We start from the raw sequence: 26659 nt of genomic DNA, 5'->3' as shown, positions 1-26659 counted from the left end.
ATTATATTGCATGCGACCGTATCCATTTACCTTTTAGTAGTGGAATCGGATGCCATCAAAATTGGTGCTATTGCTGGGGAATAATTTGGCGCAGTTAGGTTGTTTGAGAAGTAAGTGCTTTGGTCCAAACTTGTGAATATTTGTGTAATTATTTTTCTTTATCTTTATTTAGTTTCTTGTTTGTTTTCTTGTTTATTTTACTTGTGTATTTTCTTAGTTTTTAAAAAAAGCATTGCATAATGAAAATTGGATGGATGGTAGTTGTTCATACTTTGATGACCCTTGTCCTTATTGTGGAGGATCACACTCATGGCAAAATTATTTAAATTCTCCCGGGGGGTATTGTGCGCACAATCTCAAACCCATGAGTGGAGTACATGTGATAGGTGTGGTGGTCAAAATGGCCATTGGGCTAATTGTGCTTATTTTCCTTCCCTTTATTGAACCCTCGCAATGATGATTCTACTTTATGATGACAAGTATAGGGATATGGAAGTGGAAGAAATTGAGCATGGTCAAAATGGAGAGTTCAAGCTCATGATGGAATTCTTACTTGAAGGAGGAAACAAAGAGCAAAAATTCTTGGAGGAGCACAGTCTCCAAAATGATTTGGCGCTTGAAAGGTTGAACTCACAAATGGGAAAAATGCTTGAATCTTTAGAGGTACATAAAGCCTCGAAAGTGAATGATAGCCAAGAACCTTCCTTAGAGGTTGAACCCGAAAATCCTTCTTTGGCACTTGATCCAAATCAAGAAAAACACTCAAATGCTCAAAATGAGAGATTAATGCTCATGTTGGAGGTCATTCTTGAAAATGAGGAGAAGCAAAACTTGGCACTCAGAGACATGAAACAAGTATTAAATCGGAATGATGAGACTATCCGCACTTTGGAAGATCAAATGAAATCATTGGTTGAGGCTCATAATGTTCACCAACTTGAGAGTATGGAAAGGGGTTAAGAAGGGTCCAACTTCGAGGAAAAAAGTGAGCTTCATTTTGAAGAATCAAGAATTGAACATCCACCAACTGACTCATGTTTGTTGGTGATGCTGAGAAAAATATGTAATTTGAGTCAACCGGTGTAATTAAAAATATGGTTGAAGTTGACTCTAGTTCGGAGGAAAAAGAGGATGTCAAAATCCGAAAAGAATTGTAATTTGGAGGCTTGATGTCACATTCCAAGCATTTCTCAACATTGGAGTTGCGTAGTGATATGGGAATTAAACTACATGAGTCAATGAGGGATTGCAAAGAGGAAAGGCAATGGCCATACATTTTACAATTTTAAGGTGCAAGAAGGCAAAATGACATTCCTCACATGAAAGCCAAGAAATGCAAAATGAAGCAAATAGCATTTGGCTTGCTCATCTACTTACCACTCACTCACCGCTCATGGTCACAAACTTGAGTCCAAGTTAGGTTTCCAATTCATATCCTCCAAGTGGCGAGAAAAGTGTCGAAGTTGGTAAGTGTCGTGCCACAATATTAAATGTGGCGCTAGGTAGACGACAACCCATCGTTTTCAAAAATTTTAGTCGTTTTTGAAATTTTCTTTTTTAGAATAGTTTATTATAGAATTGTTGACTAATCTGCAAAGTTTCAGATTTTTTGAAGTTGATTGGGCAGGTTGAGGTGTTGGACTCAAGCCAAAAGAGTGGCTGCCCAGTTTTCTTTCTGTTTTTTGGTGCAGCCGCACCTGCAAAAAAAGGAACGCAGATGCCCGTTTTGCGCAGAATCTTTTGACCGCAGAAGCAGCTTCGTAGAAGCACTCAAAAGTCCGTAGATGCGGCCTGTTGGGTATATTTAATGAATTAGACACTCTTTTAGCAAGTAAAACTCTTTCTCTTGCACTCTCAAATCCCATTCCCGGATCCTCTCATCTCTCACACAACTGTTGATCTCAACCCACTGTGTGCACACAGGCAACTCAGGTAACATCTTCCTCTCTTTCTCCTCTACTTCTATTTTCTTCTTCTCTCATTTTATTCTAACACTTCTCCATGGACGAATTCCCACAATCTTTTTTCCCTTCCTTAATCAATGTTAGTTCTAGGAGTGAGTAAACTTGGTTGAGTGTAGTTACGAGTTGCTTGTGTTTTGTGTTGAACAACAAAAACTAGGGAAGTCTAAGTACCCAATTAGTTTAAAGAAGCATAGAATTCTCACGTTAAGTGTTTGATAATTTGTCCGAGAAAATTTTAGATGTTAAGTACCTTAAAATCAGGTTTAATCAAGTCGTATAATCATCTAGTGCACAAGTTTAGAATTCTTGAGTATAAATTTTGTGCCAAACAATGATTTGAACTGAAAAGAGTCGGAAGTTTCTCAGCCCTTGAAAATCCGGTGAACATCACTTATGTGAAGAAAATGCCGGAGATACGGGCTCGCACCTGCGTTGACTATTCCGCAGGTGCAGAATTTGGCTGAAATTTGGAAAATCAAAGAAGCGGGAATTTACCATAGATGTGGAACCAGACATGCGATGAAATTACGCAGGTGCGAATTTTGTTCAGAAGTGAAAGTTTGCAGAAGCGAAACCGCACCTGCGATGTTGTTTCCGCAGGTGCGATAAGTGGGAAGATTTTCAGCATGGCAGTAGCTTTGCACATATGGTTTGTTGGGGCCGTTTGGCTTGATTCTTTTGCCTACTTGCATTGTTTTGAATTGCTTGACTTGATTCTAATACCCCGAATAACTTAGTTTTGATTTTTTTTTTTTAGGTACTTTGAGCTTCAAAAATGGACCTAGACATGAAAATACGGTAATTGATCATGAAATTGAGTAAGAGGATGTGGAGGAATAATTTGACATTGACTACTTCATGTCTGCTAATTGTCACCACTGATACTATGATAACCTTCTTACAAAGAAGGTTATACTTCAAATGGGGATCTCCGGGAATAGATTGGTCGAGCTACTTCCAGATTTCTATGGCCGTCTACAGACTACCGATTGGAGTTGTTTCATGCCTACTCCATGTGATGCCAATAAGGAATGGGTTTGTGAGTTTTATGCCAACCTGAAGCGTACAAACTTCAACTATCCATAACTCACCATAAGGTCAAAATAGTGAGATTTGAACCTGAGCAGATCAATGATATTTATGAGCTTCCGAATCATCCACTTGAGCCGGTGCGAGAATAAGATCATTGCTCAAACGAAGAGTGGCTAGCTTCTAACCTTTATCCCTCAGATAAGCAAGTGATGTGGGCCAACAAGAGAAAGGATTTAAAATCCATTGACTTCACAGTTGAGGCCAAGATATGGCTCTACATCATCTGTAATAGAGTTTCACCTTGTGGCGATGTCTCTGATGTTTCATATGGAAGGGCCCTGATTATCGCATGCATACTTGACGATATTCATGTGAATGTTGGTTATTATATCATTCTGGAGCTGAAAGAGTACTTGCTACAAGACAGTGCAGGCTTGATGTTCCCTTTATTAATTAGAGAGTTGTGCCGGTGGACAGATATTGATGTGCGTAGCACCGATCGTTGGTTATCGGCTTACAAACCCTTTTATCCATTGAGAGTGACCGGTGAGGGTAGTGCAGTGAAAAGCAAGAAGAAGAAGATCACCACAGTTGCCGGACCATAGTCCCCATAGACGACACTGCCCGAGAGACCATTTGGGATGCTAAACTCCCAGCTTGTCTCCATACGTGACTTAGTGTCACAGCTCCCGAGTGTACCCTCTCACTACTAGTCTATGCTTGAGTACTATACCAAAGAAGAGATGAAGACATACCTAGAGGCCCAGAAAAACAGGCAGAGTCTCATGAAAAGTTAGCAGGTTCTCTTAAGAGGCTCGAGGAAGAATATGGCAATATGGTCAAGGCTTATGTTGATCTCCAGGCAGAATTCCAGAAGGAGAGAGAAAAAAACAAGAAGAAGGGCACGTTCATGGTAAAGATATGGAGAGGCATCAAGGCCATCTTCAAATGGGGGTAGCCAAACAAGAAGATACCGGTCGAGGACAAAGATGATAGTGAAGAGTATTCCTTCTTGTAGAATGATGCTGATATTGATATTAATGATACAGATGATGATGAGGCCAAGAGCTCTACACAGCAGTGATGAGCCTTTTCCCGCAGTCTGCTAGTCTGATGCAGACCTCATGGAGACCCTCAAACTACTCTTATTTTATTCTGATATTGTGCAGTGAAGACAATGCAGTACTTTTAGTTGGGGATGACTTTAGAGAATATACTTTATTTGTACATTGATGCCTAACTTGTACCTTTACCGGGCTTATACTTTTGTACGGATATTGTGTGCCCTTGCAAGACTTGTGTTACTATTTTTTATCATGTACCTTTGTCAGATGTAGTTTGTGACTGGTGATGTATTTGCGGATTATTCGCTTTTGTTATTCTATTTTATTTTTATTAATTTATTTATTTTCTTTAGTAGTTTTTAATTTATGTTTTTTTTTCTTTTGTTCCTTTAGTATTAGTCGCTTTTGTTATTTTATTTTCTTTAGTAGTTTTTAATTATTTTATCTTTATTCCTTTAGTGTTTATTTTATTTTCTTTAGTAGTTTTTAGTTTATATTATTTTTATTTATTTAAGTAATAATATACTTTATAATAAATCTCCATGAGTTTTCTTTTATGCTACGTTTCTTTTTCAGGGAATATTTTTATGTTGAACCGGGTGACTTTTTCCTATGATGGATGGCGTGACAACTTTTTTAAGAGAATTAGTCTTGTTTTGTTATGTGGAGACTTTTGGATTGTTTGGTACTAATAAAATTAGTCTCTTTTATGTGATGTGTGAATTAAGAATACCCCTCCGATATTTGGTTGTAAATTAAAAAAATAAGTTGCATGGGGAAGAATAATTTTTGTGATAAAATTTTGTGACTCTTTGCCCACTAGTTGGCATGATATTGCTCTAATTGTTCTTATTAAGAAGTAAAATTAATTCGTCTTGATAAGTTCATGTGCCATGTGTGTTAATTTTTATTAAAAATAATTTTTGTATTTACTGTTATCATCTAGAACTTGATCGGTTGGTCTTTCAATGCTAATGCTAATTATGTTTGGTTGGAGGGATGACCTTAGGCATTCTTTGTGATCTTTGAAAAAACCTATTTAGCCTTTCGAGCGTACCATTGCATAAATATTATCACTAGTTAACCTCATTTGAGCCTTTAACCTTTTCTTTGGCTACCACATTACAAACCTTTATCCCGTTTGTGAAATAATTTCCTCTTTTGAACCCTTCTCTCCTTGAATGTTAAGCATGAGGCTAAAAGCCTAAGTTGGGGGTGTTGGTATTAATTGGAAAATGTTGAAGATGTACATTATGTATAGAAGCATATACTTCATAGTTGTTTATATGAAGATACTCAAGCTCCAAAAGAAAAGCAAAAGAAATATATGTATATATATAAAAAAAATATGGAGTCTTGAGAAAATTGAGAGGTACTTTAAGATGGTTCTATGTTGGTAACTAGAGGTCAATAAGAACTATGTGGTTTAAAAAGAAGCAAAGTGCAAAAAGAAAGACAAATATGAGTAGTGTTCAAGGAGGTGTAGTCACTTGTATCCTAAATGCTTATCCTACCCATCCCTAAGCCTATATTACAAGCTTAAAAAGTCCTTATGGGATCCCCAACCGAACTTTCTTAGATTGGTGGCGAATTAAAATAAGGGCAAGCTTATGGCATGATATTTGTAACACTTGAAATTCTTTGTTGAGAGTGAGTGTCTTTGTGCAGTTGTCCCATGTGTTGTTATTGTAAATATGGTAATTTTTGGGTTTTTATTTCTTGAGAGGGAACATGGATTATGATGGATTGGTGACATTATTTGTTGAGAGTGAGTGTCTTTGTGCAGTTGTCCCATGTGTTGTTATTGTAAATATGGTAATTTTAGGGTTTTTATTTCTTGAGAGGGAACATGGATTATGATGGATTGGTGACATTGATAGATTTCGAATTAAGTAAATTGAGCATATGTAGTAGACTAGTGCTTTTGAGTCACTTCTTGATGCTTGGTTGTTACTTGATTATTTTGAAACTCCATTCCATTCTTGAGATTGAGTTTTAAATGAGGGAGTTATTTGGTTGAAGTTCACATGCTTGACCCTAATTATTAGTACCAACCAAAGCCATAAGTGTTGTGCTTAATTGGAGAATGTGATTTGGGAATGATAGCGATGCTACTTGAGTTTTAAATAGTAGAGCCTCATTGAGTATTTGATTTTGATTTGCTTGAGGACAAGCAAAAGTTGTAAGTTAGGGGTGTTGATGAGTGGTGATTTTACCATTTATTTGAGTCCCTTTTATTTAGTTTTTAAATCCTTTAATTATAATATGAGATTATTTATTGTGTGTATTGCTAGATTTTCAGGTGAAAGTAGTCATGAAGAGGATTGAATTCAATTGAAGTTGAATTGAGCAAAAAAGAGTTTAAGAAGTGCAAAATTGCTTCACTAAAATCGCATCTGCGGAACAGTGCCCGCTTATGCGGGCCTGCACCTGCGAGAATTAGGTCATATCTGCGGCAAAGGAGAAAGTCCAATGGAATCGCACCTACGAGAGAAATTCCGCATCTGCGTAGCCGCACCTGCGATGATCCTTCTGCAGGTGCGTTCAACGGGCTTCAGACTTGGGCAGAATTGCCAATTCACATTTTCTCTATTCCAAACCCAAAAATACACGACCTAGCTTATTGGAAACACATCTTTGGCTAATTTTCAGTCTCTTGACCAAGAGAAACGAGCTTTGGAGCTAGGGTTCTTGCACACACACTTGGGACTTGAAGATTTGAAGTTTTTGGTTGAGATTTTCTTGCCCATTTTTACTAATTTCTTCATTTTCTTGCTTTGTATTGAATATCTAAGTGTGGTGTGTTTATTCCAATATTTGAATATTATTTATGGGAATATTCATATTTAAAGTTTGGATTAAATATCTTATTGTGCTTATGTATTGAATAATTTTTATTAATTATGAAGTGAGTTAATTGTTTCTTATTCTTGTTCTTTAATGTTTCCAAAGGGAATATCTAATCCTAGAACTCGCCCATTAACTTCAATTAATCTTGGAAAGGGTAATTTGGAGTTGGAAAAGATTAATTAACAAGAAATTGAGGCGTTAACCCTCATTTTATAGATTCTACCTAGGGATAGGATTGAACTACTTGTAGCCATTTCGGATGCTCTTAATATCTTAATTATTTTAGGGATAATTTAATTAGAAAGTATTGATAGTCTTCGGAAGAAGATAATAAAGAATTAATATCTGAGGCTAATTAACATAAACTCGCTCATATTTGTAAAATCATGAAATACATTGGATCATTACTTGAGTGTAATTCTCGTTGCATCCATGCTTGTAACCATTGATCATTTTACTTGCTTTCTAGGTTAGTTTACATTTTCGCATTTAGACATAAATATTTTCTCAATACCCTTTTAAGTGTTTGACTTAGCATAATAAGCGATAATTTTCTTACATTGCCTAATCGTCTACATATTATTCTCTGTGTGATTCAACCCCGACCCATAGTTTGGTATATTATATTACATGCGGACGTGTCCATTTACTTTTTAGTAGTGCAATTGGATGTCACCAATCACCCTCTTATGTTTCTCGCTTGATGGTGTACACGGGGTATGAGAAAAACTAATGAGTGTTTAGTTACTGCATCTCTTCTCTATTTGCAAATACCTTGGATGTATACATGTTTTATCCGCATATCTTCTCCATATGCTAGATTTGGAATGTATACATGCCTCGTTCTGCATATCTTATCTATATGTTGTTTGGTTCTATTAGCGAAAGCACAGTACATATCTTCTCTATATATCTATCTGTGCATACAAGACTTGATCATATATATGCATATCTTCTCTATGTGCTAGGTTGTTAACTGATGCAGGGCCTTGCACATTATCTCTTTGTGTACCGAGGTGATTTTATTTGTGTTGTATGATTAGATGGTACTATTATTGTGTACTTGTGAAATTTATGTACTGAGCAGGTTATTAGCGAGTATTATTGATAATTCTTGCCACTATTACTTCGTTGAGGTTAGTTATGATACTTGCTGAGTACATTGGGTCGGTTATACTCATACTACACTCTGGACTTAATTGTACAAATCCAGGTATTGGACCAAATCGAGAGCCATTGTGATTTGCTGTGAGTTGCTAAGAGATGAGGTAGAGTTGCATTCCGACCGTAGTCTTTGACGTCTCTTTTCATTTCAGTTGTTGTTCCCATTCACACAGTATTTTCATTCTGTATTTTCGGACGAATGCTTCTATTATAGAGCTCATGACTTTGTATTACCAATTCTGGGAGATTTTATGTATTGACACAGTTTATTTATGACATTTAGCTTTAGATTTGTATTAATTCCGTTAATTTTGACATCTTATTCCGCTATTGTTATGTTTGGCTTGCCTAGCAAGGGAGTTAGACACCCTCACGACCGGATGGTGATTTTGGGTCGTGGCAAAATCTTGAAGAATATTTTCGGTCTATTTCACGCCTATATAAGCATCATGTTGTTGATATTGCCTTGGATACTTTTACATAGGCACACAGCAAATCACTCTCAGAAAATAAATAACAATCATAGTAAGAATGTGCTTTCAAAGATTAAGTTATTCAACTGAAGAACCTGCATAGAAGACGAAGATGTTTAGTTCTTTAGTTGGTTTAGTCTTGAGTCGTTGTTCTTTAAGTGTAACCTACTCTACTTTTGAGAAGTGTATTGATAGAAAAAAAAAATTGACAGATGCATTTTGAAATTCTAAGCTGGAGTTTATAGTCCAAAAGGATTAGCTATAATTGAGTTGATTGTAGGGGGTTAAGGTACTAGAGCTTATAGTCCCCTTAATTATTGAGTTGTAACCTAAAACCACTCTTGTTGTTTAGTGAAGTTTGAGAAAATCCTACTCGTGTATGTCGTGATTTTTACTCCCTTGAGCAAAAGAATTTCACGTAAAATTATTTATATCTTTAAGTTTATGCTTTTTACTTCGTGTTGATACTGAAATCTTTAAGTTAAAGAATCAAATTCTTTAACACGCGAAAATCGAGCAAGACACAACTCACCTTCCCAGGTGCACGCTAGATTGACATTAAGAAGGATTGAAGACCTAACACCTGAGGGATAAGACGGTAGAAGAATTATCTTCATAACATACTTCCTTTAAATATTAGTCCCACTGCACTGACAAGCATGCACTTCCACACTAGTTTGAAGAGGGCAACCTCCAGTTGACATTCGAACAGGATTACCAGCGTAAGCATCTACCACAAAAACTATTCTGCTCTACAGGTCATATTCACAACTCTCACATTTAACAATGATTCTGGATCAGATGAAAAAACCAACAAACTAAAACACTATGTTAGTGTTCTCTGAGTTTTATTTTTTAACTTTGCAACCTCAAAGAGATTACGCTCTTACTTACAAAATTATTTTGCATTCAGAATTAAAAAGAATGACTTTTTTGAATAAATAAAGAGAATAACCCTCCCCAAAGTGAATAAACTATTGGAGAATATCCCGAGTTCAGTCGCACTAGTTTACTGTCATTGCAAGAGACAAACTACAAAAAAGGAATTTGCTTTATAAACACTAAACAGTAATCATCCCTTTGGGACATCCAACAAAATCGGATCATACATAGAAGAATAACATGACCGCTATGCAAGGATGATGATAGGCACGCAATTCACTTACCAACATTCTATTAAAACAAGCGGAGAAGGTTAGATAGTGCATTTACATCATAAAGGAAGTTCTATAAATTATACCTGGAATACATCCGCTCATTGGCGGATCTAGAGCACAATCTATGAATTCACAGGATCCTAATAACTTTTGCTTAGACCTTGTATATGTATTAAGAAATCACCTAAATATTTATAAATATTTAATTGTAAATCCAATTATTATTATATAGTAACTGTTATAGGAACTCATAAACTTCAAATCTTGAATTGGATCTGCTTCCGCTATCATATCCGAGCTCCACTCTTTCCATTACTTTCTGGAGTTAGTACACCACGTATGGGAAAAGACCTCATGGCATGGGCGCAATAGTGACATTACACATTGACTTTGACACGGAGGATCATGAAATTGCCATTTTCGATGGGACATGAACAGTAGACTTAATATGCATATCAGCTTAAAACATGGAAAGGAAACATAAACGATAGTTTATACAGTTTATAAAACCATTGCTCCATCTCGAGCAAGGGTGAAGCTACTTTATCCGAAGGATGGTCAATTGACCAAGTTGACCACCCTTCGTCGACAAATTACTCTGTTTATATATATAAAATATTAGCTTTTAAAGGTGTATAACATATACTGAACACCCTTTGTCGGGGAATTTTTCACTTCTTTCAAGTTTGAACACCCTTGCGAGAATTCCTGGCTTCGCCACTGATCTCGAGAATTATGAGTCACGACATCTAACCTCAGGCACTCAGTGACATGGAAATGACAGAGGACAACTTATATTTGCGTGGTTTAATTGAACCTTGGGTTTGAAATTTCACTTCTGTGCAGGATCGAACAGTGACTTCCTTCCATTCAGAAGCTGATACTCCTTCTCCCCGATAAACTCGGGGGCAGTATAGAACTTTGAGCTTTGAATGAGCTGCATCTCGCAAAGCAACAATGCTTTATTTAGAATTTCAGCTAAGTATAAGATCGATTTTCCATGCAGAACATGTCTAACCAACATAATGAAGATATTATAAGGAATCCTTCTACTGAATCAGGCCAGCAGAATTTCTTTACTACAAAGTATTTTAGTTTCCTTACCAAGACCAAACATGCTCGTTTTCTGGATCTCTAATCTACTAACTTTTGATCTCCTGATATTTCTCATTTCCTGAACATCTTCTCTGTTTCCTTTGAACTCCAGAAACTCTCCATGGAGACATTTATTACCTTTAAGCTCTAACCTGCATATATTCAGAAGAATTTTAGTAAACCTAGAACGAAAAGGTTAAACTTGACTGAGAGTATACCAAGTTCAAATTTCATTTAACAGAATATAAGGGAAATTATTTCCACATCAAGCTGCTGTGCTTCTGTTGAATGACTTTCATTTCTTTGAAGTTCACATTCCTCCTCTCTCAATCACACGGAAGACATATCTTGGATGGTTTTTCCAAAGAAAGCTGATATTTTCAACTTTACTAGTAATGCTACCAAATGCTTACTGCACTCTGTCACCAAAATTCAAATAGTGGGTTCCATCACTAGATAGACTTCCTATGACCATGTGGATTAAACAGCCAGCTTCCTCTAGATAGATGCTATTCTTCAATTTCTGCCCAGTTTATCACAATGCAAATAATTTAATTACAGAAACAATTGAAATACATTACTTCTGGACAAACAGTTGGACCAACTGTTTTCCTCCAATTCCTGTAAACATCATCGAATTTAGACATGAAAACAAACAAAAATATACGCAAGACAACAGACCTATCCGATGTCGGAGCTGTATTAAGAACGAAGTTAAGCTTCTCATTTATTGATTCCTGCATTTCCTTCTTCCCACTACGAAATGCACCTTTAATCCAACCAGAAAGCATGTTTTTATATTCTGGTTTTAGTTGCATCCACTGGTCATATGTTATGACCTCAGGCGGAAAAGAGGCCGAGCTAATGGCACTGCAAAGGCAGAAACAGGCTTTAGACCAGTCCATGCAAAACAACTTTAAATATCACAAGACAAACAAAATGTGACATTTGAACGACAACAATGGTTTATGACAGAAAACCCGAATTATAACACATTGACTTATATTCCATAGAAGCAATTAAAATAAACTGACACTACTACGTATTTGCTCCAAACCGGGCTTTGGTATTATTAAGGCCAGAGAGCCCACATCAACAACAACAACAACAACATACCCAGTATTATCCCACACCGTGGGGTCTGGGGAGGGTAGTGTGTAGACAGACCTTTCCCCTACCTTGTGAGGATAGAGAGGTTGTTTCCAATAGACCCTCGGCTCAAGAAAGCATAAGCACCGCATTAATGAAAATATAGACAAAAAGGGACAGTACCAAAAAGCCATATAGAAGCAGAATAAAAACAACATAGTAAGGTGATCAACAATGAAAGAAAATAACGGTTAGTCATAAAAACCTACTACCAACAGAAAGCGAGACTGTGTGCCAATACGACTGTTATGATCACTCTAGACTATCTACTCTACTACCCTAATCCTCGACCTCCATACCTTCCTATCAAGGATTATGTTCTCGGCCAGCTGAAGTTGCGACATGTCTTGCCTACTCACCTATCCCAACCTCTTCTTTGGCCTACCTCTACCTTTCCTTAGGCCCTCCAATGTCAACCTCTCACACCTCCTCACCGGGGCGTCTATGCTCCTCCTTACATGACCAAACCACCTGAGCTGCGCTTTTCGCATCTTGTCCTCAATAGGGGCCACACCCGCCTTGTCGTGAATAACCTCATTTCTGATCCTATCTAACCTGGTGTACCCGCACATCCATCTCAACATCCTCATCTCTGCTACCTTCATCTTCTGGACATGAGCGATCTGCCAACACCCAGCCTCATACATCGTTGGTCTGGCCACCACTCTGTAGAGCCTACATCGTTCTTGGTTAATTTTGCATGAAATAAAATTCAAACGGCTGTAAAGAAGCAACTCAATTTTTTTAATTCATGGTAAATTGACCGGTTGATCAATGAGGAACTCCAACCAGCGAAATTATGTAAAGCCTAGGTGAAAAGGATGGTGAAACGTGCAACTGTATGGACAAACGGAAAAATCAAGCGCTGAACCTTTGAAACGGTCCATGACAACCGAGGAAAACTTGTCAAATAAGTTAAAGACTTAGATGCTTAATTAGGAGGTTGGATGGGTTTTTTATGTCTTAAGCATCAAGGAACAACCCATTTAACCAAGCTATGTGTAAGCTACATTAAGTTCAAACTATGGCTTTAGGATTCAAAACTATGAAGAGAAACAATACAGCAAGCTCTGAAACAACTGCTGCTGGAGATAACTAGCTTATATATAGGTCTGTTTGCTCAAAACATTGACCGAAGTCAACTCAAATGAGTTTTAAGGCACGATTTCACATTTTCGGCAATTTTTCACCTAAAACTCTTTCGGAAAAAGACACGGACTGCGCACGCAAATCGATGAAGGCTAAACAGAGCTCTTCGAAGTTTCGAAACACATAATTGAGGGTTAAATCTATAAATGACCTATCGGGTCATCACATTTTTTCACAATACTTTCTCAAGTTATTCTTCTAGACTTAGAGTTGGTCAACAGACAACAAGTGTGACCTTAATGCCGGCTCAAATGATTGTACATGTCCCAAATAAAAATACCTTTGTTCCTGATTTAGTATCATTGAGAAACATAGTGTTGAAGGGAAGACTTCCTCACTAATCAGAAACTAATCAGTGTTTCGACGGTCCCGGTAGGTCCGTATCGTAATTTGGGACTTGGGCGTATGCCCGGAATCGAATTCAGAAGTCCCTAACTCGAATTATCGCAATTTATTGAAAACGAAAAGCTTAAAGGTTTAAAAAATTAATAAGCTTGACTGAAGTTTGACTTTGTTGCTATCGAGTCCGGATTTTAATTCCGGAACTTGGTATATGTTCATTACTATATTTATGACTTGTCTGCAAAATTTGGTGCAAACCGGAGTTGATTTGACATAATTCAGACATCCAGTTGAAAAATTGAAAGTTCTTTAAGTTTCATTGAAAATTTTATTCACTTTGGTGTCCGATTCGTAGTTCTAAGTGTTATTTTGGTGTTTTGATCGTGCGAGCGAGTTTGTATGATGTTTTTGGATTTGTGTGCATGTTTGGTTTGGAGCCCCGAGGGCTCGAGTGAGTTTCGGATAGGCTTCGGAGTGGTTTTGGACTTAGAATAATAGTTGGTGCAAGTTTCATCGGGTGTTGGACTACACACTTCGCAAATGCGAGGTCAGGCTCGCTCGCAAATGCGAGCCTCACTTTTGCGAAGGACACTTCGCATTTGCGAGCATGGGCTGGGACTGGGGTTCTCGCATTTGCGAGATTTCTGTCGCATTTGCGATAGTATCATGTTCGCAAATGCGAACATATTCGAACAAATTGTTCGCATTTGTGATGGCATCAGAGGTGTGAAACCTTCGCATTTGCGAAGACTTTTTTGCATTTGCGGGGTTCGCAATCGCAATCTGCGCCTGGTCAAAAGCTGTGAAAGACGGGATTTTAGCTCATTCTTTCAAATTCTTAACCCTAAACCCCTTAGAGGCGATTTTCCCAAAAGCTTTTCTTCCTAAATTCATTAGTAAATGACTCTGATCTACTTTCTTTCAATTACCCATTACCTTCCATAAGATTTCAACTTTAAATCTAGGGTTTCCATGGTAGAAATTAGGGATTTGGGTAGAATTAGAGATTTTCTGTAAAATTGAGATTTAGACCTCGAATTGAGGTCGAATTAGGAATTGAATTGCATAATCGGGCTCGGGAATGAATGGGTCCGAACCTCGAGTTTTGACCAAGCGGGCCCGGTGTTGACTTTTATTGACTTTTTCAATAATGATCTAAATTGAACCTCTTTCATTCGTGAGTAGTTTCTAAAGCTTATTTTGAATCGTTTGGTCAATAATTTGCTAGATTTGGTTGGTTTGGAGGCTTGTTGGAAAGGCAAGGCCGTGATTGAATTTTGAGTTGATTGCGGAGTGAGGTAAGTATTGGATTTAACCTTGACTAGAGGGAATTAGGAACCCTTGATGCTATGTGTTATGTGAATTTCATGAGTAGCGGTGTATATGCGAGGTGACGAGTGTCTATACGCCGTCAATTACTTGTTTCCATGTCTACCCATACTTCATTAATTATAGTATTTCATGTCTTGATTGTTACATGCCTTAATTGATTCCCATGCCTTAACTTGTTACTTGTCATTTATTATCCTCGCATCATAAAATGTTAATTTCTCTCATGCTTCTATGCTTAATTGACATTTGCCTTAATTGTATTACTTGTACTTCTTTACCTGTTATATATTTGATTGTCTTGTTGCGCAGTATTAAGTGTAGCTTTACATGATTTGGTACGAGTTTCTTTTTTGATGTGTAGTTTTCATATTCATTAATCGTAGAGATTCTTGTGATTCGAGTTGTTAAATCGATTGCACTTATTGATGTAGTTATATTGATATGGTGGGATCGAGTTTCGCGCCGCAACAGGTGAAATAAAGGTGAATTTATATGGTGAAACAATGGTGACTTTATATTGATACGGTGGGATTGGGTTGCGCGCCGCAACAGGTGAAATAAGGGTGAATTGATATGGCGAAATAAGGGTGAATTATGATATTGACTTCGATTATATGGTGGGATCGGATTGCGTGCCACAACATATATTTACTTATTATTATTATTATTGATATTTATATGGTGGAATAAGGGAGGATAGTGTTGTACGGTGGGATCGGGTTGTGCACCGCAATATTTTATGTATTTTTATTCCTTATTGTGTTGTGTTGGCTTCAGTACTTTCATACGAGACTCTAGGGATTGGTATTTCTGGCATTTACTGATTTTTCTTCAAAGATTGAGTTATATTCATGAGTTAACTGCGTATAGGTTACATTGTAAGTGGCCCACCTTAGCCTCGTCACTACTTCGTCGAGGTTAGGCCAAGCGGTCGGTTGTACTCATACTACACTCTGCACATCTTGTGCAGATTTTGGAGTCGGTCCCAGCGGCGGTCAGTAGATTGCTCGGGTTGACTATCAGTGTGGAGACTTGAGGTACAGTTGCTCGATGTTCGTAGCCCTGAAGTCCCCTCCTACTTTATCTTAGTTGTGTATTTTTCTTTCAGACATCTTTACTTTCATTCAGATAAATGTAGTATTTTAGTAGCTCGTGCACTTGTGACACCAGATTCGGGGTTATATTAAATACTACAGTTGTTATGGTTTTTCGCACTTTACTTCAGATTTATTTCAATTATTTCGGTTTCTTTACTACTATTTAATCTGAACTGTTAAAAACATGGATAAACTATTCTAACGTTGGCTTGCCTAGCAAATGAAATGTTAGGAATCATCACGGTCCCGAGGGCGGGATTTCCGGGTCATGACAAGTTGGTAACATAGCACTAGGTTGCCTAGGTATCACGAGTCACGAGCAAGCTTAGTAGAGTCTGGAGAATCGGTACGGAGACGTATGTACTTATCTTCTAGAGGCTATGGAGTTTAGGAAAAATGTCACTTCTTTCTTACTGCCTGGGATCAGTTCTCACACCTATTTCTAGAGAAGTTCATCCCTGTCACCCTAAGAGAGCAGTATCGCAGGCAGTTTGAGCGACTTCAGCAGGATAGTATGACTGTCACCCAGTATGAGACTCGATTTGTGGACTTAGCTCACCATGCCACTATCTTGCTTCCAACTGATAAGGAGCGAGTGAGGAGATTTATTGATGGGCTCACTTACACTCTCAGGCTTCAAATGGCCAAGGAGACAGGGAGTGATATTTCCTTCCAGACGGCTGTAGATATTGCCAGACTGATCGAGTTGGTTCGTGGTCAGGAGATGGGGCCGGTGTGAGATAAGAGGCTCTATCATTCCGGTAGTTTCAGCGGTGCCTCATCTGGAGGCAGGGGTGCTTTTGGTAGAGGCCATCCTCCAAGGCCATTTCATTCAGCGCTTCAGGCATCTCACAGTGCTTCTGGGGGTCGTGGTCCTTATGTGCCTTATTTTGGGCAGCCAGCCTACAGTGCACCATCATCTCCTATCAGTGCGCCTCCAATTCAGAGCTATCACTGTGGTTATCCGGCCCGTTCGGGTCAGCTTCACTATCAGCAACCACAGGAGCAGGATGGGTGTTTTGAGTGTGGTGGTATTGGGCATATCAGGAGGTCCTGCCCGAGATTATTGGGCGGCATGCCACAGCAGAGTTCTCGTGTATGGTTCCGGCACAGGTGGCTCCACCGCCCGCTCAGCCAGCCAGGGGCAGGGATCAAGCAGCCAGAGGTGGGGGTCAGGTCGTTAAAGGTGGAGGTCAGGCCACCCAGCTAGAGGCCGTCCTAGAGATGTAGTTCAGAGTGGAGGGGCCCAGCCCCGATGTTATGCTTTCTCAGCTAAGCCTGAGGCCGAGTCATCTGATGCCCTTATCACAGGTATTGTTCCCGTTTGCCATAGAGATGCCTCACTTCTATTTGATCCGGAATCTACTTATTCCTACGTGTCATCCTATTTTGCTTCATATCTGGTTGTGCCTTGTGATTCTTTGAGTGCTCCTCTGTATATATCCACGCCTGTGGGAGATTCTATTGTGGTAGATCGTGTCAATCGCTTGTGTGTGGTTACCATTGGAAGTCTTGAAACTAGTGTAGATCTTCTACTTCTTGATATGGTAGATTTTGATGTTATCTTGAGTATGGATTGAATGTCACCTTATCATGCTATATTGGAGTGTCACGCCAAGGCGATGACCTTAGCCGTGCCGGGGTTGCCTCGATTAGAGTGGAGTGGGACTCTTGGTCATTCTACCAGCAGGGTTATCTCTTATGTGAAGGCTCGACGCATAGTCAAGAAGGGGTGTCTAGCTTATTTAGCCTAATGTCCGTGATTCTAGTGCGGAGGTTCCTTCCATGGATTCAGTGCCAGTTGTTCGTGAGTTTCCAGAGATGTTTCCTGCAGACCTGTCGGGGATGTCACCTGACAAGGATATTGATTTCTGTATTGATTTGGCTCCGGGCACTCGGCCCATTTCTATTCCGCCATACAATATGGCCCCGCCGGAGTTGAAGGAGTTAAAGGAACAGTTGCAAGATTTGTTTGATAAGGGCTTCATTAGACCTAGTGTTTCGCCCTGGAGTACGCATGTGTTGTTCGTGAAGAAGATTAATGGATCGATGAGAATGTGTATAGACTATCGGCAGTTGAACAAAGTCACTATCAAGAACAAGTATCTGTTGCCGAGGATTGATGACTTATTTGATCAGCTTCAGGGTGCCAAAGTGTTTTCGAAGATTGATTTGAGGTCTGGCCAGTGTTATCAAAGGCGAAAAGCGCAAAAAAGCTCTAAGGTCTGTTGAGGCTTTAAGCGCAAAGCGCAAATAAAATGTGGGCTTTAATGAAAAAAGGCGACGGGAAAAAAAGTAAAAATATACATGTAGTCCAAGACTAATCATTATTAAGCATGAATAACACTGGGTCAACGTGTTTGAGCACTCAACGTGTTTGAGCCTCAAGGCGAGGAGAAGCACTCAACGTGTTTGAGCCTCGCTTCAGGGCTTAAGCAAGCTTTAAGCGCGCCTTTGACAACACTGGGTCTGGCTACCATCAGTTGAGGATTAGGGCATCCGATGTCCCTAAGACGGCTTTTCGAACTCGGTATGGGCATTATGAGTTCCTAGTAAAGTCATTTGGGTTGACAAATACCCCAGCAGCATTCATGGATTTCATGGATTCTTTTGTGATTGTATTCATTGATGATATCTTGATCTACTCCCGCAGTCGAGAGGAGCATGAGTAGCATCTTCGGATTGTACTTCAGCCTCTGAGAGATAGCCAGTTATATGCCAAGTTTTCAAAGTGTGAGTTTTGGTTAGACTCAATCGCCTTTTTGGGACATGTTGTATGGGTAGAGGGCATAAAGGTAGATCCTAAGAAGATTGAGGAAGTTCAGAACTGGCCTAGACCTACTTCAGCTACAGAGATCCGTAGTTTTCTAGGTTTGGCGGATTATTATCGCCGGTTCGTGGAGGGGTTTTCATCTATAGCAGCCCCATTGACTAGATTGGCCCAAAAGGGTGCCCCATTCAGATGGCCGGACGAGTGTGAGTTGAGCGTTCAGAAGCTCAAGATTGCTTTGACTACGGTGCCAGTGTTGGTGTTGCCCACTGGTTCAGGATCTTACACGGTGTATTGTGATGCATCTCATATTGGGCTCGGTGCCATATTGATGCAGGATGGCAGGGTGATTGCATACGCGTCGCGGTAGTTGAAGGTTCACGAGAAGAATTACCTTGTTCATGACTTGGAGTTGGCAGCCATTGTTCATGCGTTGAAGATTTGGAGGCACTATCTTTACGACGTGTCGTGCGGGGTATTCACGGATCATCAAAGTCCTCAGTATTTGTTCAAACAAAAGGATCGCAATTTGAGTCAGGGGAGGTGGTTGGAGTTGTTGAAAGATTATGATATCACCATTTCGTATGATCCCAGGAAGGCCAATGTGGTGGCCGATGCCTTGAGTAGAAAGGCAACGAGTATGGGTAGCCTTATGTATATCCCAGTTGGTGAGAGACTGCTTGCAGGAGATGTTCAGGATTTGGCCAATCAGTTTGTGAGGTTAGATGTTTCAGAGCCTAGTCATGTTTTAGCTTGCATAGTCACTCGGTCTTCCTTGTATGAGCGCATCAGAGAGCGTCAGTATGATGATACTCATTTGCTTGTCCTTAAGGACACGGTGTGGCACAGTGGTGCCAAGCAGGTTACTGTTGGAGATGATAGAGTTTTGAGGATGTAGGGCCGTATTTGTGTGTCCAATGTGGATAGGCTTCATGAGTTGATCCTCGAGGAGGCCCACAGTTCCCGATTATCTATTCATCCGGGTGCCGCCAAGATGTATCAGGACTTGCGGCAACATTATTGGTGGAGGGGATGAAAAAGGATATAGTTGCATATGTAGCTCGGTGTCTAAATTGTCAGCAAGTAAAGTACGAGCATCAGAGACCTGGTGGTTTGCTTCAGAAGTTAGAGATTCTTGAGTGGAAGTGGGAGCGTATCACTATGGATTTTGTTGTTGGACTCCCACAGACTCAAAAGAAGTTTGACGCCGTATGTGTCATTGTGGACAATTAACCAAGTCCGCACATTTCATTCCAGTGGCAGTTACCTATTCTTCAGAGCGGTTAGCTGAGATCTACCTCCGCGAGATCGTCCGTCTTCACGGTGTGCTTGTGTCTATCATTTCTGATTGAGGTACGCAGATCACCTCGCACTTCTAGAGGGTCGTACAGCGTGAGTTGGGCACGCAGGTTGAGTTGCACAGCATTTCATCCCTAGACGGGCGGACAATCCAAGCACACTATTCAGATATTAGAGGACATATTTCGCGCTTGTGTTATGGATTTCGGGGGTTCTTGGGACCAGTTCTTGTCACTTGCGGAGTTTGCCTACAACAACAGTTACCAGTCTAGCATTCAGATGGCTCCCTATGAGGCATTATACGGGAGGCAGTGTCGTTCGCCAGTTGGATGGTTCGAGCCGGGGGAGGCTCGGTTGTTGGGTATAGATTTGGTACATGATGCCTTGGATAAGGTCAAGATTATTCAGGATCGACTTCGCACCGCTCAGTCTAGGCAGAAGAGTTATGCCGACCGTAGAGTTCGTGATATTGCATTCATGGTCGAAGAGAGGGTGTTGCTCCGGGTTTCACCCACGAAGGGTGTGATGAGGTTTGGAAAGAAGGGCAAGTTGAGCCCTACTATGTTACTCGGACTCTTCAAAAATGTTGTTGGGTGCGTGTCAGATCCTCCAAATTTAGTGCATTTTTTAAGGATCTGACATGGGTGCGGCAGCACTTTTGGAGAGTTCGAGCAACATAGGAGCCCTAGGTATATCGGACCCTTTGAGATTCTTTAAAGAGTGGGTGAGGTGGCCTAAAAGCTCGCATTGCCACCCAGTTTATCAGCAATCCATCCGGTGTTCCATGTGTCCATGCTCCGGAAGTATCACGGTGATCCGTCCCATTTGTTGAATTTCAGCTAAGTTCAATTGGACAAGGATTTGACTTATGAGGAGGAGTCGGTGGCTATTCTAGCCAGGCAGGTCCGCCAGTTGCAGTGTAAGAGTTATCCTTCAGTTCGAGAGCAGTTGAGAGGTCAGTCGATTGAGGAAGCCATTTGGGAGTCTGAGTCGGACATGCGGAGTAGATATCCACACCTTTTCACAAATCCAGGTACTTTTCTTTGACCGTTCGAGGACGAACGTTTGTTTTAGAGGTGGAGAATGTGATGATCCGATCGGTCATTTATAGATTTAATACTCAATTCTGTGTTTCGAAACCCTGAATAGCTCCATTCAGCCTTCCTCGATTTGCGTGCGCAGTCTGTGTCTTTTTCCGGAAGAGTTTTATGTGAAAAACTGACGAAAATATAAAATTGTGCCTTAAAACTCATTTGAGTTGACTTCAGTCAGCGTTTTGAGCAAACGGACCCGGATCAATGTTTTGACAGTCGTGGTGGGTCCGTATCGTGATTTGGGACTTGCTCGTATGCCCGGAATCGAATTCGGAAGTCCCTAGCTCGAATTATCGCAATTTGTTGAAAACTAGAAGCTTAAAGGTTTAAAGAATTAATAAGTTTGACCGAAGTTTGACTTTGTTGCTACCGGGTCCGGATTTTGGTTCCGGAACCTAGTATAGGTTCATTATAGTATTTATGACTTGTCTGCAAAATTTGGTGCAAACCAGAGTTGATTTGACGTAATTCGGACGTCCGGTTGAAAAATTGAAAGTTCTTAAGTTTCATTGAAAATTTCATTCGTTTTGGTGTCCGATTCGCAGTTCTAGGTGTTATTTTGGTGTTTTGATCGCGCAAGCGAGTTCGTATGATGTTTTTGGACTTGTGTGCATGTTTGGTTTTGAGCCCCGAGGACTCGGGTGAGTTTCGGATAGGCTTCAGAGTGGTTTTGGACTTAGAATCATAGCTGGTGCAAGTTTCATCTGGTGCTAGACTGCAAACTTCCCAAATGCGAGCCTCGCTTTTGCGAAGGACACTTCACATTTGCGAGCATGGGCTGGGACTGGGGTTCACGCATTTGCGAGATTTCTGTCGCATTTACGATAGTATCGTGTTCGCAATTGTGAACAAATTGTTCGCATTTGCGATGGCAACAGAGATGTGAAACCTTCGCATTTGCGAAGACTTTTTCACATTTACGGGGTTCGCAAGGTCGCAATTGCGGGTTCACAATTGCAACATCTGCGCTTGGTCAAAAAGCTATGAAAGACGGGATTTTAGCTCATTCTTTCAAATTCTTAACCCTAAACACCTTAGAGGCGATTTTCCCAAGAGTTTTTCTTCCTAAATTTATTGGTAAGTGACTCTAATCTACTTTCTTTCAATTACCCATTACCTTCCATAAGATTTCAACTTTAAATCTAGGGTTTCCATGGTAGAAATTAGGGATTTGGGTAGAATTAGGGATTTTTGTAAAATTGAGATTTAGACCTCGAATTGAGGTCGGATTTCGAATCGAATTGCACAACCGGGCTCGGGGGTAAATGGGTGATCGGGTTTTGGACCAAATCTCGGGTTTTGACGAAGCGGGCCCGGGGTTGACTTTTGTTGACTTTTTTAATAATGATCTAAATTGAACCTCTTTCATTCGTGAGTAGTTTCTAAAGCTTATTTTGAATCGTTTGGTCAATAATTTGCTAGATTTTGTTGCTTTGGAGGCTTGTTCGAAAGGCAAGATCGTGATTGAATTTTGAGTTGATTACGGAGTGAGGTAAGTATTGGATCTAACCTTGACTTGAGGGAATTAGGAACCCTTGATGCTATGTGTTATGTGAATTTCATGAGTAGCGGTGTATATGCGAGGTGACGAGTATACGCCATCAATTACTTGTTTCCATGTCTACCCGTACTTCATTAATTATAGTATTCCATGTCTTGGTTGTTATATGCCTTAATTGATTCACATGCCTTAACTTGTTGTCATTTATTATCCTCGCATCATAAAATGTTAATTTCTCTCATGCTTCTATGCTTAATTGATATTTGCCTTAATTGTATTACTTGTACCTCTTTACCTGTTATATATTTGACTGTCTTGTTTCTCAGTATTAAGTGTAGCTTTTCATGATTTGGTACGAGATTCCTTTTTGATGTGTAGTTTTTATATTCATTAATCATAGAGATTCTTGTGATTCGAGTTGTTAAATCGATTGCACTTATTGATGTAGTTATATTGATATGGTGGGATCGGGTTGCGCGCCGCAACAGGTGAAATAAGGGTGGATTTATATGGTGAAATAAGGATGACTTTATATTGATACGGTGGGATTGGGTTGCGCGCCGCAACAGGTGAAATAAGGGTGGATTGATATGGTGAAATAAGGGTGAATTATGATATTGACTCCGATTATATGGTGGGATCGGGTTGCGTGCCGCAACATATATGTAATTATTATTATTGATATTTATATGGTGGAATAAGGGAGGATAGTGTTGTACGGTGGGATTGGGTTGCGCGCCGCAACATTTTATGTATTTCTATTCCTTATTGTGTTGTGTTGGCTTCAGTACTTTCATACAAGACTCTAGGGATTGGTATTTCTGGCATTTACTGGTTTTTCTTCGAAGATTGAGTTATTTTCATGAGTTAACTGCCTTATTTCGTTTCCGTATTTTCCTTTCCTATCATTATTTTATAATGCGTATAGGTTACATTGTAAGTGACCCGTCTTAGCCTCGTCACTACTTCGTCGAGGTTAGGCTCAGCATTTACAGAGTACATGTGGGTTGTACTCATACTACACTCTGCACATCTTGTGCAGATTTTGGAGTCGGTCCCAGCGGCGGTCAATAGATTGCTCGGGTTGAATATCAATGTGTAGACTTGAGGTACAGCTACTCGACGTTCGCAGCCCTGAAGTCCCCTCCTACTTATCTCAGCTGTGTTTTTCTTTTAGACAGCTTTACTTTCATTCCGACCTTTATCTGTAGTATTTTAGTAGCTCGTGCACTTGTGACACCAGATTCGAGGTTGTATTAGATACTTTAGTTGTTATGGTTTTCCGCACATTACTTCAGATTTATATCAATTATTTCAGTTTCTTTATTATTATTTAATTTGAACTGTTAAAAACATGGATAAACTATTCTAACGTTGGCTTGCCTAGCAAGTGAAATGTTAGGCGCCATCACGGTCCCGAGGGCAGGATTTCTGGGTCGTGACAAAAAAGTACTTTAATTTCAACATTTAATAAAATGCTTGCCTGAAATTGGGGTTTGAACATATAACTTTAGAAGACAAGTATCCTTCAGGAAGAGCAACCCCCCTTTGTTCGAGATAAGATTCAAGAATGGGAACTAATCGTTCTGCCTCTGCTACCTGAAATATAGAAACTTAAATCATGCAATGGAATTAAGAAAAGCAACATTCCACATGCAGTCCTTTCCAAAGTTAAGGAACCATATGATCAAAACTTAATTACTCGATGAGAAGATATTGTCGAACAGAGCATGCACCACAACAGAAATGATGCAAGAATGAAAAGAAGAAAGCAAAAGAGGGTATCTGAATTAAATTGTATCCCCACCAAATATCCTAGAAGCGGCAATTCAATGCAGAACATAATAAAATCTCACTATAAAACTTTGCGAGGACAAGGGGTCATAACTACCATTGCATAAAGATGAGCTTACTCTCCATACAATCAAACAGCCAACAGCAAATGCCAACTGCTAATCTCCTGGTTGCATCTCCTCTCAGAGAGAGCCTTTAGGGATATGCTTCATCATATGAACAACAGTGCCATAAAGTTGCGCCTCCAAGAAGATACTTTGCCAGACAGTTCAAGCCCATTCATTGAATAAGGGATGACATTGGTACTCCTACTTGGTTCTTCAGAGAAACTAATATGGAAAACTCATATAGTGAGTTAAATATTATTAATCGAGCTAAGCTAGCAGGCCCTCCGGGTTGTTTTCTCTCTGTAAGCATTACCATCCGAAGCATAATGCTGGACTCTATGAAGCAAACTGCATTTCTTTTGCTACTTGATTTAATTATAGGAAGTAATTTCATAAAAAGTGTTGGGGGATTATTCAGATTTCACAAATTGGCTTTCAGAAATTGTTCATGCCAACTCCAGCATTAATTGGGGTAGAAATAATCAATACTATCAACATCCAATCGCAGAAACAACAAAATAACTCTGCAGTTTGGTCCAAGAAGATATTTTGTAACAGAGCGGTTTCACGAGAGGGGATATAACTAGTAGGGTGTTTTTAAGGGACAACTAACTTCAGTGAAAGAATGTCTGTAGTAAACATAAGCAAGGAAACTTATCTCTTCAGAGAGTGTTTGATATTCAATTTGAAACTCTACATGTAGAAAATCATGGGATTTATCTCACCAGTCACCACTGCTTTCCGTTAAAGTCCTTTTATGAAACCGAATATAAACAGCAAAAGAGATATAATTTCTTCTTGGCACAATCATGACGAACAAATTCTAGACAGCTTATTTGCATAGTCATGAAGACTAAAAGGAGACAATAATAGCATGTAGAACTACAGAGAATTACTCGTGTACAGGCATAAAGCAATTTTACGTTTAGAAATTCGCACAATATACAAACTCTACACGATACTTGGCCTCATGAGTAGCAGTGCAAGTGTAAAAGCATAAATTTCACTAAACTTGTGCCACTAAGGCAAGGATTCGATGGACCTACCAAATCTTTCAAACATCAACTAGATTGAATCCCTAACATCAAACAAATAATAAAACAAAGATTTTCAGCTTACAGGAACTGAGATATGCTGGGTCTTGTGTTTATGCCCTCCAGTGCAAACCCATCTCCCATCCTTATCAGTGGCCACAAATCCCGAGACATTCTTTACACAGATTACTACTGCTTCCCTGCAGAAGGAAAACCTAATATTATCCCCTGGTTTTCTTTCAGGCTAATGAAGAGAAATAGAACTCTTTAATAACAGAGAGTGTTATTCTTGAGGTACCTTCTTGTATAAAATGAGTTTGAACAGACACAACACAAGTAAAAGAATATGGAAAACCAGAAAAGAGAAATCAACTTTAGTGTGTAAAAATCCTACTCAAACACAAAGCATTAAGATTATAGCAATAACCAAGGAACGATTTAAATATATACTAAACATTCGGGTTTGATATATTTAGATATACATACCGCTGTGTGACGAGAACTATATCAATACTTTGCCGAGAACCAGAATCAGCATCAGGAATTTGAAGCCCAACATAAACCTTACCACCATAGATCTTCTCAAGTCTAGTTTCACACAAAAAGGAAATGAGAATTATCATTAAATCACCAATCAGTGGAAAAGACCACAAAAAAGAAACCAAATAACCTCTCTGTTCCAGACACTATTTTTTTAATTAATCGTTCCAAAAAGAAACTAACTTTTTATATTTGAAAACTATTTAGCTTTAAATTTTTCATTTGGAGTAAGCATGATAGTACTGTAACAATCCCAAGAGGGTGACCACCTATAGGTTATAGCAGGTAAAGGGTGGATTAACTCAGAAAAACGTGCTGAGTCTGACCCGAACACCTATCATTATCTTAAAGCTAGTGTGATATACCTTTGTGCAACGGAAAAGAGGGCATTGAAATCAGAGGCTTCGGTGTCGAGAAGGTCGTCGTCGTAAAAGAAGCGCTTAACCACTCTGTAAACGACTAGACCACAAATCAGCTGCACCCACATCCCGATTTCCTCACCGTCAGTCGCTGTTTCCGATTATGATTAATTGACTATGATAATTCGAGTATTAATTTAGGTGCACTACAAGTATTGATATGGAGTTGGAATATCTGGGTGACAATAGAGAGAGTTTGGGAAATGGGAGAATATACTTCCTATGAAAGTTTC

General features: G+C 39.5%; 1 protein-coding gene across 1 annotated transcript; it reads right to left on the bottom strand.

The window, feature by feature from the left end:
• Positions 1-10142: 10142 nt before the first annotated feature.
• On the bottom strand, positions 10143-26659 carry LOC104115111 (uncharacterized). Its single transcript, XM_009625681.4, has 7 exons — positions 26373-26659; positions 25954-26055; positions 25553-25667; positions 24016-24131; positions 11481-11669; positions 10809-10951; positions 10143-10641 (listed from the first exon to the last, which is right to left on the bottom strand). The coding sequence occupies exons 1-7, from the start codon at positions 26492-26494 to the stop codon at positions 10460-10462; spliced, it is 969 nt and encodes a 322-aa protein (XP_009623976.1). The 5' UTR covers positions 26495-26659; the 3' UTR covers positions 10143-10459.

The sequence above is a fragment of the Nicotiana tomentosiformis genome, chromosome 1 (assembly GCF_000390325.3).
Source record: "Nicotiana tomentosiformis chromosome 1, ASM39032v3, whole genome shotgun sequence".
Classification (NCBI taxonomy): Eukaryota; Viridiplantae; Streptophyta; class Magnoliopsida; order Solanales; family Solanaceae; genus Nicotiana; species Nicotiana tomentosiformis.
This window is presented reverse-complemented; position numbering and strand designations above follow the sequence as displayed.